This window comes from Magnolia sinica, chromosome 4, assembly GCF_029962835.1.
Source record: "Magnolia sinica isolate HGM2019 chromosome 4, MsV1, whole genome shotgun sequence".
Taxonomy (NCBI): domain Eukaryota; kingdom Viridiplantae; phylum Streptophyta; class Magnoliopsida; order Magnoliales; family Magnoliaceae; genus Magnolia; species Magnolia sinica.
In genome coordinates, this window is record NC_080576.1 from 22,373,103 (window position 1) to 22,392,438 (window position 19,336).

Below are 19,336 nucleotides of genomic sequence, written 5' to 3' on the forward strand. Positions count from 1 at the left end.
GCATCAGAAATCTCACTAGTTGAAATTCTGAGTTAGTCGTCCAAGGTCAGGACACAATAGACCAATGTAAAATTGATATTTATGTGGGCCACCTAGACGCCCTTCCACAGCTAAAAAAAAACGGCCAGCTCAAATGTGTGCAAGATCAGGACCATTCATAAGGAATGGGGCCATAGGCAACATGCCACACCCAATCTTGGAAAGTTTAGGAGTTCATGTAAATATCATCATTGGGAGTTCATGTTTGTACCAAAAACTTGATACTGGTGGGATCCACCTTGTAATGATACTGATCAAACATCTACTGGGTACTGCCATGGATGGAAGGCTTGGCACTTCAATTGGTTGAATCCTACAATCCATTTGTCCGGTCATGCGCAATAGCAATAGCTCCAGCGACTGGATGGATGGGATTTGTTCAAGGACCAGACTGGCCTGAATGGAAACGACAATAGTTCCAGCCAAGCGTGCAATTACTCTAGAATTGAAGGCTAACATGTCAATATTTTAAAAACAAACAAACAAAACTGGAATAATATTTTTTTCTAGTAACAAGAATGATGTCACACACACTAAGAAAATTGCCCCTCTGAATATTAAACCAAAAATCCCTCGCTTGAAAGGGTGTTTCATCAGTCCCATTCAAGATGACTTCTTTCAGTGCTCGGGTTTGTGACTCAGATCAATTACACCATTTTAAAGATAATGAAAGTCTTTGTATCAGATAACATTGCAAGAGGGAGAAAATAAAAATAGGCATGTGAAATGCAGCTACATCTTAATGTTGAAGTAATCTGGGTCAAAGTGGTGTAACCGCACATATCCATCTTCGCCGCCACTCGAGAAACTATTCAGTTAAGAAAAATTGAAGTAAGATCACTATATGGTTATCTATTTAAAAATGAAAATGGAGAGAGAGAGAGAGAGAGAGAGAGAGAGAGAGAGAGAGAGAGAGAAACTTTAGAGGTATATCTAATCACATTTCAATCGCAGTAAAAATAGATTATTGTATCAAGCAAACACAGCCTGCTTAAGCAAGTCCTCTTCCCATCACAGAGGTGCAAAGAAAAGGAGAACATGGTTTATTAATAAGAGGATGTATATATTGATGCATGAATACATGTACCATTTCTATTTTATATATATATATATATATATATATATATATATGGGAAAAAGTTTCTATACGGTTGAGCTCATGGGAACTCCCCATGAGGTCGAGCTGTGTGGGCCCTACCGTGATGTATGTTGAACATAGATTATTGTATCAAGCAAACACAGCCTGCTTAAGCAAGTCCTCTTCCCATCACAGAGGTGCAAAGAAAAGGAGAACATGGTTTATTAATAAGAGGATGTATATATTGATGCATGAATACATGTACCATTTCTATTATATATATATATATATATATATCTATATATATATATATATATATATATATATGGGAAAAAGTTTCTATACGGTTGAGCTCATGGGAACTCCCCATGAGGTCGAGCTGTGTGGGCCCTACCGTGATGTATGTTGAACATCAACACCGTGCATTTGATGGGTCCCCTTTAAATTATTGGATATACCAAAAATCAGCCGTATACGGAACTCAGGTGGGCCACACCATCTAAAATATGTGAAGACATGCCTAAAACATATAAAAGCACTTGGTCAGGCCCACCTGAAATTTGGATGTGTCTGAAACTTGGTCTGACCCCTCATCCAAGTGGGACACGCATAATGGATGGGCTAGATTTGTGAACCACATCTCAGTGGGCCCAAAATTGATTATGAATGTTTTAATGGAGGGTAACCCCTCTCAACTTTTGTATGTGGTGTGGCCCACACAAGTCACGGGTTGACTTGATTTTTAAGCCCTAGGCTCATTATGGAATGGTTCATCTGACTGATGGGGTAGATGTTCAACATACATCATGGTGGGGCCCACACAGCTCAGCCTCATGGGGAGTTCCCATGAGCTCGACCGCATAGAACCTTTCCCCGTGTATATATATATATATATATATATATATATATATATATATGCATTGAGCGATGCAAGCGATCTTTTCATATTAATAACATCATGGTGTTGTGATAGTGTTGCCAATGAAACACTTCAACTTTAGATTTTTCTGCTTAGAGTCCAGATTTGTGAATTTGTTAGGTAGGGTTGCAACTGGGCTGGCTCACCCAGTCCCAGGCCAACCCCATCCTTGGGGCCGGTATGTCCTTGTTGGGCACAGATCCACCTTGGTTTTAATTAAGACTTGATTGCAGTAGGTCTGGGTTTTATCTCTTCCCATAGACCGACAGGTTGACCAGGCCTAGGTAGAGTTCCTTCTATGTGAGGATTGGACTTGGGTCTTGAGCTAATGTGCCAGGCGAGGGCACCGTTCAGCCCAGCCCAGATGCAACCCTAATGTCAGGTGTCATGACAGATGAGATCTCATCTGAAAAGTAACCTGTAACAGATTGTAATAGCTTCTACAGACACTGCTGGTGTTTCCCCGTACAAAATGGGCAAGCCGGTGGAGTTTCTACAGAAGGGGACAGGCCTTTTAGGAGATCAACTGCGACGGAGATTGGCGAACCAAGCTAGCATAGGAAACTGTTTAGAGAGTACTTTAGCTGTTCAAGTGCTTCACGTATTACTGTTTTAAGTCTCTATCCCTTTTTCTATCAAGCTCCACTAGATTTTTATTACTATTGCATTTTGAGATAGAAAAGTGAAAAGCAAACACATGTATTTACATACTTATGAAGGTAAATACATGTGTTGTGGTAAGCACATCTACAGGACTAGAGTTGAAAGCCTACCTTCTCCCATCAGGATTGAATGCTAGAGCGTTTATTGGTCCAAAGTGCCCTTTAACACCCCCGATTTCTTCCTGAAGAATCTGTCAGAACGCAAATGGAGATACCAGATCACTCTCTGAAGTGTTGAGAAAGACAACTAGAATCATGGAGCCATATACAATGGTAAAGGATGCATGCAGGAAGAGGATTCACCTTGTGGAAGAATTTTGCTTCGAACTTCCCTGCACGACGATCTGTTGTGGTAACGTGCGATGCATCTTGACCACCTCCAATCACCACCTGGGAAAAAGGGTGGGGGGGACCAACAGTAATTCCTCAGAAACTAAGCCAGAGAGATCAAGTTAATTAAACAACAGTTGCAACACATGTATAGTCTCATCACTAGTCCCTCTTACTCAAAAATCAGAAAATGGAAGGAGACTCAATGCTCCAGTAAGCACTAGATTGCGGCGCCTCAACTTTCTATACCATAATTGCATGTATGATATAAAACATTCACTGATGGGGGGCAACCATAAATACGACAACAACCGAAAATCAAAATGATTAGACAATTCTAACCATTTACAAGTGGTCAGCATATCATACGGTCGAAAATAACAACCATCACACGATATTAAGTTTATAACCATTTACAAATGGTGTACCCAAAGCACAAAAGTCTAGTTGATGACTTTATGCCTCGATTGTTAAATACATGGCAAGGATTTTTCCACCTTTGTGATTTTTGTTCTTAGAGGACATGAAATTAAATTGCAGAAAATTTCTTTAGACTAACTTCTCTTTATTTCCTTCTTTCATTTTTTTTTCCTTTTTATTTTTCTTAATGAATAGCTTGAACTCTTTTTAACCAAGAAACAAGTATATAAAAAGACACTAACAAAATACAAAAACAAGGATCTCAAGCAACAAAACCAAACTCCCTGCCAATTCTAGCCTTTGCCAGACATCTGCCTCACGATTGGGCACTCAGTGGGCATGAGACAGCTTGAAAATACCGTTTGGAGAAAATGCACAGAAATTCCCCAAGTAGTTAGCCAGTTCCCAAGCTACACGACAGGAGGTGGCTATTTCATTGCATTTGCAGAACCACATTCAATGAACAGCAGAGACAACCCCTGCTCCGCAGCTATTTGAACTCCAAGCAAGATTGCAGCTGCCTCAGCAAAATTGGAAAAGAGCAACACACAGAGGACCGAAAAATCCAAGATACAACATCCAGTGTGATCTCTGAAAACCCCCAAAAGAACTGGGTTGACTGAGCACCGTCAAAATTTTATTTGAACCAGACTGCCAGAGGGAAGACCATCTTTCATGGTTTTTCACAACACACAATTCACAATTACTGATATCCTGCCTTCCAGAACTGATGATTTGCTTCAGGATGCCGTGAAATTCAATGTCCAATTTGCGCCATTCTAACAGCTATACCCTTGATTTGTTAAACACTCCGAAATACTAAAAGACCAACCCCTAAAGATTCTTCCCATTGGATCATGAAGGGTAACCTTCCACAAAGCTCCATAAGAGCAGCATGCCAGATTTACCCACCCTGCAAGCAAAATGGCTTTGTTTTTTCATGCTTTCTGACAAATTTCTTTCAAATGTCAAATTGATCAGGAAGCCTACCTAGTTCTGGTACTATATAAAAGACGCAGCATGTTATGAATCTGTTAAAATTTGAATTATACTAACAGAAACAGAAAGTGGTTGTTCTTCATATTATAGGAAATGGTTAGGGATTGTAGAATGGTTCTGTATTGTATTAAATTGTTTAAATATCATAGGATGCATTATTTGTTTCCACAAATTAAATTGACACAGTTTGTGGTTGGAGGAATAGTTTGATAGCTCCTGTCGACGCTAGTCTCCACAAAGTTCCATTGCAAGGCATGCCGTGTCAGATGCTGCTGTTATCAATATAGGTATCAGAGGGCATAATGGCCATTACGCCCGCGGTATCGGACAGTTTTTTTTTCAAAAAAAAAATCCAAAAATCCCAAATAATCTAAATACTCCAAATATGTATTCAATTTTTATTTTTGTTTTTTGTTTTAACCATGGTTATGGTGGCGTAACAGTCCACTCTTTGGTGAGAATATTGTCTCAGCCTGTCTGATGATTTTATTAACCTGTTAGGCTTAGATTGATATCAAATTGGCCCACAATTCATGCAAGTTATAACACTCCTCACGCTAATGTACATCACCATGCATTTGATATCATTCCCCCAAAGAAAATTAAATTCAGACAAATACTGCCCACTGATTTAGGGGACCATTTGAATGCCCTCAAATAGTCCCGAAATTCATATAATGTATGGCATTCATCCCACTAATACATATCCCTAGGCATTTGACAAAACTTCTCCCAAGTAGTTATAAGAAAAAATTAAATTAAATTCAGATAAATAGTGTCAATGATTTAGAGGGCCACTCTTCCCCCAAATCGTTCCTAAATTCATGCAAGCTATGGCACCCATTCCACTAATGCATATCCATGACCACTTGACATCATTTTCCCAAATAAATTTTAAGAAAAAGCTAAAATTAAATTCGGATGAAATAGTGTCGCCGATTTGGGGATGATTTAGAGGACCACTCGATGCCCCAAATTGGTCTCAAATTCATGCAATCTATTGGCCCGAGATCAGTGGACATTTATTGGACAGTGAAAAATAAAAATATCCAATTGGCCCCAACTTACGCTTATTTAATCATCCTAATATCAGATCATCTGACATTTATTGGACGTTGAACAATTAAGAATTTCCAATGATCCTATTTCAACAAACAAGTGTGTCCATAAATCAATGGTTAACATCATTCAAAAGTGACAAAGGATAAATCATGTGTATCAAGCTTCACAATCCCACTAGACTAGTGGGAGTTGCACTGACTATGGGACCCACCTTCATGTATGTGTGGTCTACTATGGGACCCACCTTCATGCATATCCATGCCGTCCATCAATTTTACCATCTCATTTTAGGGTATGGTCCCAAAAATGAAGCAGATCCAAATCTTAAGTACACCACACAATAGGGATTGTGCCCACCATTAAAAACTTCTTGGGGCCACAACTTTTGAATCAAGCTGATATTTGTGTTCTCCCTGCATCCAGGTCTGTGTGACCTTATCAACAGGTTGGATGGCAAATAAAGAGTATATTGGGCCCTGGGAAGTTTTTAATGGTGGGCGTTCAATGACCACTTTTTCCTATGGTGGGCGTTAAATTTTAATGGGAGTTTGATTGGAAACCCAGGTCTGGCTGGCATTGATGGTTTGTTCAGATCTCGAACCAGTAAGCCTTTTGAAGTTCACTGGTCCTAGGGGACAATGTCACTTGAATACTGCAGATGGCAGAAGCCACAATGTCACTTGAATACTGCAGATGGCAGAAGCCACAGTGTCACTGAAAGGAGCAAGAACTGCCAGCAACCATTACTTCTGGTCCCTGATCATTGAAGACAACTCGGAAAATGCGTTTAAATGGGACAAACCGGGTCTGCATGTTTGGAGGGTTAGGTTTCAAATTTAGCACTTAAATTCTATGATACCTGGAGTTTTAAACATCAGTGACCTCCTCTAATGTCCATAGAGAAGCGAACTCTGAGGCTCATAGTCAGGCAAAATTGGGGGTACTAAGAGAGCCTTCATAATAGCATGAAGCAGCAAAATTTTGTATTGTGGAGGATTTGTAGTGAGGGGACTTTTTTCTAGTTTTTCATGCTTTAGAGTAACTAATGTATACATCTTCAAGCCAATGGCTCTTGTATTCTGTTTGATTGAGCTATTTTAATAAAAATCTGATGTTATTCATCAAGGGGGGTGTTTTTTTTTCATAAACCGTTGATTTCACTGCAAATGAGTAATGATTATTTACCTGTGTAAATGCAGCGGCGGTCCCGAAGTTGACATTGACAGGAAGCTTGTTTGAAAAGCTTCCCACTTTTGAAAATACAAGTGCAGTTTTCACATATAAACATTGTGGGACCCACCGTAATGTATGTATATTATCCACACCGTCCATCCATTCCGCCAGCTCATTTTATGGCATGAGCCCAAAAATGAGGCAAATCTGAAGCTTAAGTGAACTACACCATAAAAAATGGTGGGAATTGAACACCTAATGTTGAAAACTTCTTGGAGGCCACAGAGGTTTTGGATCAAGCTGATATTTGTGTATACCCTTCATACATGTCAATGTAATCTAATAAACAGGTTGGATGATAGATGCACATCCTTGTGGGCCCTAGGAAGATTTAAATTTTGAATGGTGGATGTCATTAACCCCCGGTTTCCTGTTGTGTGGTCCACTTGAGCCTCCAATTTGTCCTTTTTCGGCTCATGCCCTAAAATGAGATGGTAAAACAGATGGATGGTATGGATCACACACATACAAAATTGTCGGACCCACAGACTTCAACAGTTTCCAATCCCTCTTGATTTCATGCTTTTTGGACACAATTTTCAAGTTGTAATTATATATTTACTTTCCCCTCAAACAAACACCCTTCAAAATTAATTATTAGTTATTTACCCGCATTTACTAGTGTAATTGAAAAAACAAATTGGAGGCTATAACCTATTTCTCGGCTAGCGGCATGAACCATTGAATCAGGTAAGGTTTTCGGGTGCTTAGGTCGGCCGATAGAAATTGTTTTCGGTTCCGAAGGGGATGGGCGGTCACTCATCTATGATAGATCGATGAAAGGCTTGCTGTTTGATCTCAAGGAAACTTAAGGAGGAATAATAAGCCCTTCCCGTAACTACCAAAAGTACCTGTCTAGCGTACGGAAAAGAAGGAATTCTCTGATCTACGTTAACCGCCGACCGCGCTACCACTGAGCTATTGAGGTGGAGCGGTCGGCGGTTAACTGACTGGTCGTAGGGAAATCCTACTTGGGGGGCTTGTAACTCTCGTTTTAGGACCTTATAGACGCCATACGTATGTGGTTTAGTGAGCCTCCGCGAGGATGTGCCCGCCTAACCCACAGAGAGAAGGGTCAAATGAGAAAATGGAAGCGCCGTTAAAGCCTTAACTTAAATAGGCAGCGATAGAGGGGAGAGGTTCACTAGTGGAGGCATGGAATTGCTCCATAACTTCTTATGATTTAACTGTGCAACTTTACTTTTGAAAAAAAATGTAGAATGCCTTTGCACAAATTTTGCAAACGGGGAATATGTGAAGTCTAGATGGTAAAAAGAAAACGCAGATTTATTGAGAATCAAAGATTCCCAATGTTTCTTAATATCAGTAAGCCTAGCTACTTGACGCAATGTAGTTGCAGAAACAATGAGATCTTGATGCCCAAATCACTTTAAAGGACGAAGAGCACACACCACACAAGAATACTTGAATAGAGAGGGATAACCAACTTATCAACATCAACGTCTTGCACTATATACAACAAATTAAACAACTTCACAAAACTCAGAAGAAAAGTGTAATGCTTCTACCTTCTAGAACAAACCCTACTTATAGATCCTAAAGAAACATCCTAAAATCCATTTTAGATCATTAACAAGATTTCGCAACCATTAGATTTACTCTATATAAATCAAATGCATCCAAAATAGAAAATGAATCTACAAGAAAATTTGCCAAAATGTAATGGCTTGAAAATAGATTATGTAAGTCCAGAGAATCACCCCCCAAGATCTTCAAAGAATTAGCAAGATCTTCAACTAGAATCCCCCAAAAATAGTTAGAAATTCAATGAGCATTCATAATGGGACTTGTCCTTCCAATTCACCAAGTACCTCTTGTATTAACCTTAACAGATGTAGGTTGTCTTTGTGCACAACACTTGTTCAGCTTCTATTTTCCAGGAGTTGTTTGTCTATATTAGCAATAACTTTACACGTCAGGCACCTTTCCATGGTACTCAAACAAAACAACCATGTTGTAAGTACACAAGATATATAAGTCATCCAGCAACTTAATTTTATAGGCATTGCCACCGAACTTCCTTGTAACTCAGTATGGACCAATCTGCTTAAACTTAAGCTTGTTATAATTTCACCTCAAAAACCTTGCAGATGGAAAAACAAAAGTTGCCTTGTTTATATATCTTCTCTAGCAATGTTCATTCTTGGAACTTGGATTTGTTCTCTATGATCTTCTCCTTTCACTTCCCTACGTCTTCTTTCTTCAGAACTTGTCTGCTTGGTAGCTTCCGCCCTTTATTAGATTTGGCGTTGAAAGGTGCTCTGCTTCATCGATTGCAACGTGATATTAACACCATCTTAACAAAGAAATTAGTATTACCACGAGCCAAATGTAGCATATCTTGATCACACATCCCTAGTTTCCAAGCAAAATATAAGATGGATCCAGTTACCAAAAAGGATACAAGTGTTACTCTGCTAGAATTCCAAGCAAACAATTCATCAATGTCACCTTTGAAGATATTCCATTTTATTCATCTTAAGGGAAGTTTCCCGATTCTCCCTCTTTGGAGGATAGGAAAATCCTCAATGTCTCCTTGCTTACCTTTTCCTATGCTCGAACCTTCTCCTTCGTCTTCTCTTGATGATCTTTTGACTACCACTCAACCTTCTAATTTCCTCCTACTAAGAAACTTGGGAGGCTTGAAGATTTTCGATGGAAGAAAAAGTATAACACTCTTCCTCTTAAGGGTCTTAAGGGAAGTTTCCCGATTCTCCCTCGTTGGACTAGAGGAAAATCCTCAATGTCTCCTTGCTTACCTTTTCCTATGCTCGAACCTTCTCCTTTGACTTCTCTTGATGATCTTTTGACTACCACTCAACCTCTTAATTTTTTCCTACTTGGAAACTTGGGATGCTTGAAGGCGTTCGATGGAAGAAAAAGTATAACACTCTTGCTGATGGGGATATCATGCGCACACGCGCACGCACACCACCACCCCTACGCACGTACGTACGCGGAAGGAGGACCCCACCATCGATCTGGCTTGATGACGACGTCCAAGGAGGGCATTCTAGCTAGAAGACAAGTTTTGGTTCAAAAAAAGTGGGCCCGATAGTCAAGAAAAACCCATCATGGGATCTCATGATCGTGGCCCACTCGTCGGATTGATTTTATATTTTAGGTTTTGCTTATTGTTATTATTTAGAATATCGTGAACGCTTTAGATTTCTTTGTTCGATTTTTATTTTAGTTTATTTCATCGCCAAGTAATAGGTTGCGCACATGGTACGAGTTTTTGGGTATAAGGTTTTCCCTATAAATAGGCACCCTTTGTACTTATTTTCATTCATTCAAGTTTAATAAAAATTCTTATTTTATTTTTCTGCTCTCTTCGTAAGTTGTGGAAGAATTCAAAAGTGGGTGCGAAGCCCTCCCTTCTTCAAAAGGCTAACTACCGTGGTGCGAAGCCACATCTATCCTCATCCACCCCTACCCTCTTCCATTCATATCTCTCATCTTCTATCATCATTATTGCTTTGAATTTCCTAGCTTTTGCAAGTATTCATCCCCCTACAGCCAATTTCCAAAATCTGGACATGTAGCAGGGCTGAAACTTCGGCGGAGCACTACGCCTCGACCTTACGTCGAATCGTCGTCAAACTTGGAGGGATTGGAGGTCTTCCCTAGCCGACCAAGGCCTAGGTATCACTTTGAAGAGACGGGCTTCCATCACACGTGTGGCCAGCCCACCCGCGCACGTGCGTCAACCCTGAGCCACCATCTGCACCCAGGAGCTTTCTCCGGGTCAAGTTTTCCTCTGGTTTTCTTCTTTATATTCCTATTTCATAAACCCTAGCCTTAGTTTGCATTAGCCCTAATTTATTTACCCCCTTTTTTTCACCATAGGGTTCCTTGAATTGAAATTGGGGAATCCCTTGGATTAGGGACTGATTTTTATGTATGTATGGTTGATTTCTATTTCCCTTTGACATTGTTTGGTTTATAATTTTTATTGGTCCAATTCTAGCCTGTGTTGGCCTGGACCCGCATAAATTCCCCTTTTTAATTGAATGATTTGGATTGTCATGTGAGATGTAGAATTTGTGTAACTGTTTCTGAATTGGTATGATCTAAGCCTGAATTCCTGCATCTCATACTTAAATTTCATGTCCAGCATCACTTCCTCTTAAGGGTCTCCCTCAAATCTAATGTTGTAGAACCAAGTATGACTTCCCCTTTTGATTAACTTCATGTTCCTATTGCATTGCACAAAGGAAAGGAGTCATGTACTACTCATCTTATTGCCAATTTTATCTCTTACAACTCTCTTTCACCGTTATATTGTGCCCAAATTACTCCATAATGGTAACAGTGACTGTAGTGGCTGTTACATCCGTTCTTTTTCTTTTTGTTAAAGAAATTCTTTTTGTTAAAGAAAAAAAAAAAAAAACTTGATTCGGCCCCATAACGGGCCATTACAGGGCCATTTTTTCCATAGCAGCCGTTATGATCCCATAACACATAACAGTTACCACCGTCACTGTTGTCGTTACTAACAGTTTTTTTTTTTTTTGTGTGTGTGTGTTTATTTTTCATATTTCTTCTGTCCCAGTCCCTTCTAGTGTTCATTGGCATGTCGCTCTTCCTGAGTGGAAAACTATCATGCCGGAGGAGATCATTGCCCTGGACAAAAAAACAGCCTTGGGATATGGTTCAGTTACATCTCAAACAACGGTGGACAGATGTAAGTGGGTCATCACCATCAAGCACAAACCCCATGAAGAAGTCAACTACCACAAAGCTCATCTTGTGATGAAAAGATTTACTCAGACCGCGTTAGTTTCCACGGAATTTTTGTCATATTGGCAAGTTAAATTCTACGTGTGTTCTACTCTCTTCAGCTGCCAATTTCAAATGGCCTCCCCCATCAACTTGATGTAAAAAATGTCTTCTTCATTGGGATTTGCAGAAACAAATGTATATGACACCTGCTCTTGGCTTTCTCCCGGCAGCTGAGAATGAATCTGCAAGTAAGTTCCGTAAGACCATTTATGGTCTCAAGCAATTCCCTTAGACAGTTTAAGCACTTTGGTCATGCATTGTTAAAGTCTGGATAATCTCAAAGTCGTTTCAATCATAATCTCTTCTTTAAGCGTAGCATGGGTCTTTCTATAGTCATTGTCCATGTGGATGATATAACTGGAACAAGAAATGAAATTAGAGTGATTCAGTCATTGAAGTCTCTCCTTATTATGAAGCTTTATATTAAGGATCTCAGCTCCCACTGGTATATTTTATGGATTAAAGTTGTAAGGTCTAGGCGCAGCTTTGTAATATAACAGAGTGCATACTCTAGAACTTCTTCAGAAAAGATCAAGAGTATAGCAGATCTTCTTTGGGAAAGTGACCTTCTTGGCGCTCGGTCAATAGACACTCTGATCAAAGTATCAAACAAATCACCACCTACAGTTTGATAGTGGCAAGCTTCTACCTATAAGGACGTGGAGTCAGCTGGGTATCTTTCAGATTGCTGACGTACTTCTGAACATTATAGTGGTTGGTAGAAATCTCGTGACATGGAAATTGAAGCAACATGTTGTTACCTGCTCAAATGATGACCCGAATATCAAGCTATGGCTCATGGTTGGAGACCTTGTTGGATGAGCTGAGTCTTCCGGTCTCTTCTTCTCATCACTCTTCATCGAGACAATCTCACTGTTATTCACATCTCCTCGAACCAAGCTTATCATGAGCACAAGAAGCACATCGAGTTGTGCCATTTTATCTGTGAAAATGTGGCATCAAAGGATGTTTACATGTCGTATCAGCACTCTAATGACCAACTTGCTGATTTTTTAACCCACACGATGGGTGGACATCACTTGCTTCGCATTTGGTCCAGGCTAGGCATGATTGATATCCATGCTCCAGCTTGAGGGAGTGTAGGAAACTATAAGTGTGCATGTGTATACTATTTTGTAATCCTATGGAGTCTTCCATATTTGTTTCATTTTAATAAAAAGGTGTTAGTCCTTGGGCTAACACAATATACTAGGTGCTCAAAACACTCCCCTCGTCGCAACCCAACAAACTTCCAAACTCGATCAAACTTTCTCTGAGACAGAATAACTCTTCAAGACTTAGGGCCTGCTTGGCAGACATGATAGTGCTATTGGCGTGAAAATAGCCCTATTAGGATATAATTAGCATTAAGAGACTATGCACTTGGCATCACTAGCCAAATAATCTTCTTACGGTGTAGTTAGGTTCCAAGAAAAACTCAGAATATGTGTATTTTGATAAGAGAGAAAAAGTTCAGCTCCTTCATAATGTTTGTAAAATAAGATTCCTATACAACGCGGTGTGACACCCACCTTGATGTCGAGACTACATCCAATCCGCCTATAAGGTGCACGGTGCACCCCTTCAATTTCACGCCACATCCCAAAAATCAGCTCAATCCAAAATAGTTTGGTCACACCACGAGGCACATTTGGGGTTGGGGATGCCGCCACCGCCGCCGCCACCACCACTACCATCATATCTTAGATAAGACTTGTACCAATTTACTAGGGTTAGCTAGATTATTCCAGTTCCATCATTCCACTCCATCAAGGGTACCCTTAGACCATATGTCCTCCTTCCATGTCCTTTTGGGCTTTTCCCTTGCCCTTTTAGAGCCTTCAACTTGTGCCAACTCAAACCTAACCGGCACAGTTCTTGGTCTATATTGCATATGACTAAACCATCTAGCACGAGGATATCCAGCAATAAGACATTCCAGATTTATGTGGCCCACTATGCTCTATACTTGGCATCTTGTCCATTCACACAAAGGGAACTGTCAGGATAGATGGACAACCCAAAAATTTGGCCATTCCAAAACTCACGTGGGACACACCATGTGTTTTTAGAGTTTTAGGCATGATTTCACATGATGTGACCCGCCTAAGATTTGGATTTACCTTGAGCTTTGGGATCGAAGGAGAAATGCAGTGGCTCACATGATGGACGGATTGGATGTCAAGCACATATCACAGTCTGGGCCCCACACCCCAGGTTGTAGAGTAACTTTTTCTACAAACGTACAAGGTAGAGAAACCCGTTCTTAGATAAAAGGTAGGAAGAATCTACAAAGGACTCCAATTGATAGTGGAATGGTGGAGAAGGATTCATACAGCCGCCGACCACAATTAGTTGGGTTAGGGCTTAAATGATGATGATGATGAATCTAGAAAGGAACAGAATATATTACAACACTTGTTTTACGCAGCTGCTTAAAATACCAAAGCTCTACTTGGCCCGCCATGCTTTATATGTAAACCCTCTCCGTCCATCAGGTGAGAAACATCATCTAAACTATACATACAATGTAAAACTACTCCGAAAACCTCCTAAGTTCACATGTATGGCCCGCCTGATATTTGGATCAGGCTGATTTTTTTCACATCATCCTCGTGAGTTACACCTTATTGATGGGTTTGATGAAAGATAAACACCATGGGGGCCCCACAGTGCCCGCACACAAACCTATGGTTGGTATCCCATCCCCATTGTTCCCTGTGGTGCGGACCACCTGAGTTGGGGATCTCCCTGATTTTATTTTATTTTTCCATGTCCTGGAATTGAGGATAGAACCTGACGGATAGTGTGGGCCGTGTGGCTTTTACATAAACAGCATGGTGGTGCCCACAAGCTTGGGCATTTTACGCTCTGCATAAAACCAGTTTTGAAGAAATTTCTGGTCTATAGAGAGGAACTGATCTCAGAGAAAAAAGGGGAAGGATCAAAAGAACCATATGCAGAGTTTTCTAATGATTGGAACCTTACATGTTGCCTATGGCATCAATCTGTCAACTGGGATTGTGCATCATGAAAGTTGGATGCCTCGAGGCCAATCCAACCATCATTCGGCCACCATATGAATTTGGACAGTTTGATGCGTTCTCTATTGCAGAGAGGGTGGCCCACCCAATGACTAGATACCCTGATTCTTGGGTCATCCCATCATCAGCATGGGGCTTAATGCAACACTTGGATGGCACACATGCAGCACAGTGGGCCCTACACAAGCAATATTGTCTATGCAGATGCCCAAATGACCTACCACCGGTCATGTCTGACCATTGGATATGTGGGGTCCATGGTTCTGCAATTGAAGCCCACACAAAACTATTCACTACCATTATTGTACAGGAGTACATTCAAACTGGGTCTAAGGAGAATATCTAAGTGGCTTGCGTCATAGGGCTATGTGGATAAAGTCATCTGGATATGGTAATTTTATAACGATTACTCGTGTGATAACGATGAGTATCTATTGTTTGGCAATGAACTGACTATTAGAATAAACCTATGTGAACAGCACTAACAGGTGTTTGGATGAGATAATTTATCATGTTATATATTAACAATAATATGTAAATTTTTTAATTTCTTTTCTAAAATAAGTTGACTGCTTTTTATTGTTTAGGTACGCCAAAACTAGCAAACCATTTGTTTGCCAAGTTTTATAGTCCACCATAATGAACTTGAAAATAGCTTCAAGGTCATGCCATTATGCTTGTTGCAATAATTAAGAATTGAACAGAATGAAACAATTTGTAAGATGGATGAATACTTACATGATCAAGAAGCGGTGAAATTGCACATGCATTAACTGGGCGTTCTGTAACATATGTCTTGATGAGTGTCAGTGTTCTGATGTCCCAGAGCTAGTAAAATTGCAAAGAAGCAACAGGTTACAGGAGCCAGAAAAGAAGATAACTCAGTCATGAAACAAAAGAAAAAAGAAAAAAAAAAAAAGAAGAAGAAGTCCATAAATACGCAGAAACACAAACACTAGAAGAATAAGATACAAAAATACCCTGGCAGATTTATCCAAGGAACCGGTGAGAAAGTGGGACCCATCTGAGGATTTTGTAAGTGACGTGATTGTCTTCTGATGACCGGTCTCTTTGTCAGATTCCTTGAGCAATTTTCCCGTCTGCAGGTTAAAGAGAAAACTTGAAAATGAGATTACAATTTGATTGAACAATATAAAGATGAGAGAGCTAGTCAAGTTAGATGCACAAGTGTTTTTTAATTATTGAAGATTAGATGCAAAAGAGAATGTTGCTTCAACTCAAATACAAGTAAATCACCATGACCAAACCTCTTGTCATTTCCCAAACAATTCCAAATGAGTTTTGCTTATTACAGAAATTTCACTTATTTTGGCATGGATCATAAATGGTCATTACCATAAGGGCATGCACAAGCAATAGAAGACAAACATGAATGAGATACAGGAAATAAATGGCCAAAAACTTTGACGTAGGAAACAGGGAACCCATGAGAAATATGTTAGGAATTGAACAGATAAACACGTGGATAACAAGAAACCCATTCAAAGCATTTTGGAGAAGTAGAAAAGAAAGGTTTAAGACTTGTTATACAAGCAGATATTGGGAAGTGTTTCGATCAAGGTTGCAAAAGCACAGGACTTGGACTCAGCACAACCAACTAGAAAATTCTAACTAGGAAGTGTTTCAAAAGGATGCAAAACTTGGGACTTGGAATGAACTCGACCAAAACTATTTTCTTAAGAAGAAAAAATGACTTCTGCAGACGTTATTTGCATATGCCAGCTTGCCTACATTCCACTTAGTGGCAAGCGATTTCCATCTTTTCTTCATGAGGGTCATAGTGATTGGAGAAATATGGATCATAGTTTCAGTTTCCAGTTGAGTGCTGACAGATTTATAACACATGTCACAGCTCACAAGATACTACTTGGGTCTACATAGCACAAGATACATGCAAGTTACTTACTTCGGAATCCCATATGCGGATAACTGCATCTTCACCACCACTTATAATTGTCCGGTTTAAGGGTCCCCAGACCGCTCTGTTGATCCTCCCTTGGGGTCCCCTGATTGTCAGCACAGATTCCCCAGTCTCTGCAAAATAACATTGCAAGTGGATTGAAATTAGCGCCAATGGTATATTTTTAAATAAGGAGTCATTGCTGAAGACAACATAGACATAACATACATCCAACAATAAACAGAGGAAAATAATAACCAGCGAGAAATGATCAACTCAAGCATCCCAAAAAGTGATGGGTCAATCACACCAGCCAGAAAGTGCATCCAATAGTTCCAATCATACACATTACAAGCCAAATGTAATTAGATAAACGAACTATAGATAAGTGTATAGAAATCACTCTTATTAGACCATTCATCTGAAGGTTTACAGATTTATATGAACAAATGAACTAAAAGACGTCCATTCATTTTAATTAAGATGAAAGAAAATGCTTACGTTCGGCGGGATCACTTGAAATGCGTTTCACATGAATGGCCGATGTTTGCTCCATGAATGGATCGGTTGTAATCACAGCCAGCTTGTCTCCAACTGAGAAATCCACTGCTCTCGCAGGGGAATCGAAATTAAAGGAGTACAATTGACCACCTGTTTGGACATTCCAAAGCTTCGCGGTCTGATCTGCGCTTCCGGTTATCAGGCGCATTGAATCCCCTGAATTCACAACAAGCATATGCATAAATATCAACAGAGTGCACATCACACCAAACAAACATATGACATGATGATAATACGGTACAATATAAATCAAATAATCACTAAATCGAAAACGGGCAATTATTTCTCCATATTGAAGCTAGGAAAATTAGATTACTACGTCTCCAGTTCAGGAATCAAATACGCAATGAATACATGTAATCAATCGAAGGAAAATGTAGCCATCTGATATCAGGTGCAGTCCCAAAAATCCATTCAATGGACGGAACATGGCCCAAAAATCTTCTAACTCTGACAATTGTCACAATCCTAACCTTTCATTGGTGGCTTGAAAAATAGATGGTTAAGAAGAGAAACAAATCAACAGTCCACATCCAACTGATTTATAATTTTTTTTTATTTAAAAAAAAAAAAAACAAATAATGGATGGGTAAGATCTTCAAGTCCAGTAAGTTTTGGAGAATGACTCAATCGGGCCCATCAAATCAACGGCCAGTATAATTAAAGCATGGCCCCAGTTTTTACAAACTACACCACATACACAGTAGGGCCCTCAATTCGAGGGTCAGGATTGCATGGAGTTATATAATTCTGTGGAGAGAAGGGATGAAAGACTTACTGGAGACGTCGCAGCACCAGACGGCGCCATTGTGGCCTCTGTATGTTCCCAATCGCTCGCCATTGTCGGCGAACCAGACAGTTGGGGTATGATCTTTAGCACAAGAGAAAAGGAGATCTCCTTCTCTGTTGTACTTTATGTAAGTTAGTGGCCTCTCGTGGCCTTTCATCAATATGGGCCTCATCTCTTTCTCCTTCCTTTCTGTAAAATCCCGAATCAAAACCCTAGAAATACAGAGAGAGCTTAAAAAACCTAGAAATTAAAAAAGAAGACTTGAATCACAACACTGGAAATATAGAAAGAGCTCAAAAACCCTAGGGGGCCGTTTGGATGCCTGTAACTTTGTAAATTTTAAGAAAGTTACAGGTGACTTTCTTACAGTTTGTGTTTGGGGGAGAAATGTTACAGGTAACAAGGTCTCAACCTGTAACTTTCTATCAGGTAAGATTGCAAGAAATGAAACAGAGGAATTAGGTGTTTTTCAAGTCACAGGTTACTTTGTTACAGGCAACGGCTATCCATTTCGAATTTGGGAGAGGGTGGTCGAAACATAGCTGCATTGAAAGTGCACCTACCTGCTCTGACCCAACGTCTCCTTCTCCCTCTCTCAGCGTCTTCTTCCCTCTCTCTCTCTCTCTCTCTCTCTCTCTCTGCTCTGGCAAGGGAAGCCCTCTCTCTCTCTCTCTCTCTCTCTCTCTCAGCGTCTCCTTCCCACTCGCTGCTCTGGCAAGGGAAGCCCTAACCCTTATTGTTTTTCTTTTTTATTTTTTCGTCTCTTTTTTTTCGGTTTTTGTAAGTGCGGAACGGGGGCTGTTTGGCAGGGCGGTTTCGGATGCCTAACTGTGGGGCCCACAGTGATGTACTTTCCTTACATCCACACCGTCCATCCTTATTGAAAGCTCATTTTAGGATATGATACAAAAAATGAACATGATCCGAATCTCAAGTGGGCCACACCACAGGAAACGATCCTAACTAAATTCCTACTATTAGACACATCATGGATCCACTAAAATATTTATTTTCCATCCAACAGAAACGGTTTACCCAGCGAGTAACTCACTACGCTAGTAAACTCTACAAAGTCCACCATGATTTCCTGCATCTTATCCGATCCCTCCATCCATTTTCCCATATAATTTTATGGCTTAAGCCCAAAAATGAAGTATATATAATTTTCAAATGGACCACACCATAGGAAGCAATTGACTTGAATTTCTACCATTGAAAATTTCTTAGGGCCACGGAAGTTTTGGATCAAGCTTATATTTTTGTTTTCCGTTCATCCAAGTTTCACATGTGGAAATCATTATCCTAACTGTCATGTGGTATGATCCACTTCATCTTTGTATATGCTTCAATTTTAGGCTTAACCCCTTAAATTAGATGGAAAAACGGATAGACGACTTGGATAGACCACATACGTTCAAGGTGGGCCTAACTGAGTTTACTTAGTATGATAAGAGCGTACTGAGTAACTCGGT

General features: G+C 40.0%; 1 protein-coding gene across 3 annotated transcripts; it reads right to left on the minus strand.

The window, feature by feature from the left end:
• Positions 1–573: 573 nt before the first annotated feature.
• LOC131242762 (eukaryotic translation initiation factor 3 subunit I-like) lies at positions 574–18,505 on the minus strand. 3 transcript variants are annotated; one of them, XM_058241617.1, is made up of 9 exons: positions 18,428–18,505; positions 17,853–18,053; positions 17,015–17,230; positions 16,520–16,647; positions 15,573–15,692; positions 15,331–15,420; positions 3,002–3,088; positions 2,810–2,889; positions 574–847 (listed from the first exon to the last, which is right to left on the minus strand). In XM_058241617.1, the coding sequence occupies exons 2-9, from the start codon at positions 18,034–18,036 to the stop codon at positions 772–774; spliced, it is 981 nt and encodes a 326-aa protein (XP_058097600.1). In that variant the 5' UTR covers positions 18,037–18,053; positions 18,428–18,505; the 3' UTR covers positions 574–771. The 3 variants fall into 3 exon arrangements, with proteins under 3 accessions (XP_058097600.1, XP_058097599.1, XP_058097598.1); XM_058241616.1 differs by having other exon boundaries at positions 17,853–18,076; XM_058241615.1 differs by having other exon boundaries at positions 17,853–18,104.
• Between the last annotated feature and the right edge of the window lie 831 nt (positions 18,506–19,336).

Excerpts from the sequence above, each read along its gene's own strand:
- LOC131242762 (XM_058241617.1), bottom strand. The coding sequence starts at position 18,036 with ATGAGGCCCATATTGATGAAAGGCCACGAGAGGCCACTAACTTACATA. Across the intron at positions 3,089-15,330 it reads TTTCACCGCTTCTTGATCAT|GTGGTGATTGGAGGTGGTCA; the intron begins GTAAGTATTCAT and ends CCTTTTTCCCAG. Across the intron at positions 2,890-3,001 it reads AAGCAAAATTCTTCCACAAG|ATTCTTCAGGAAGAAATCGG; the intron begins GTGAATCCTCTT and ends GCGTTCTGACAG.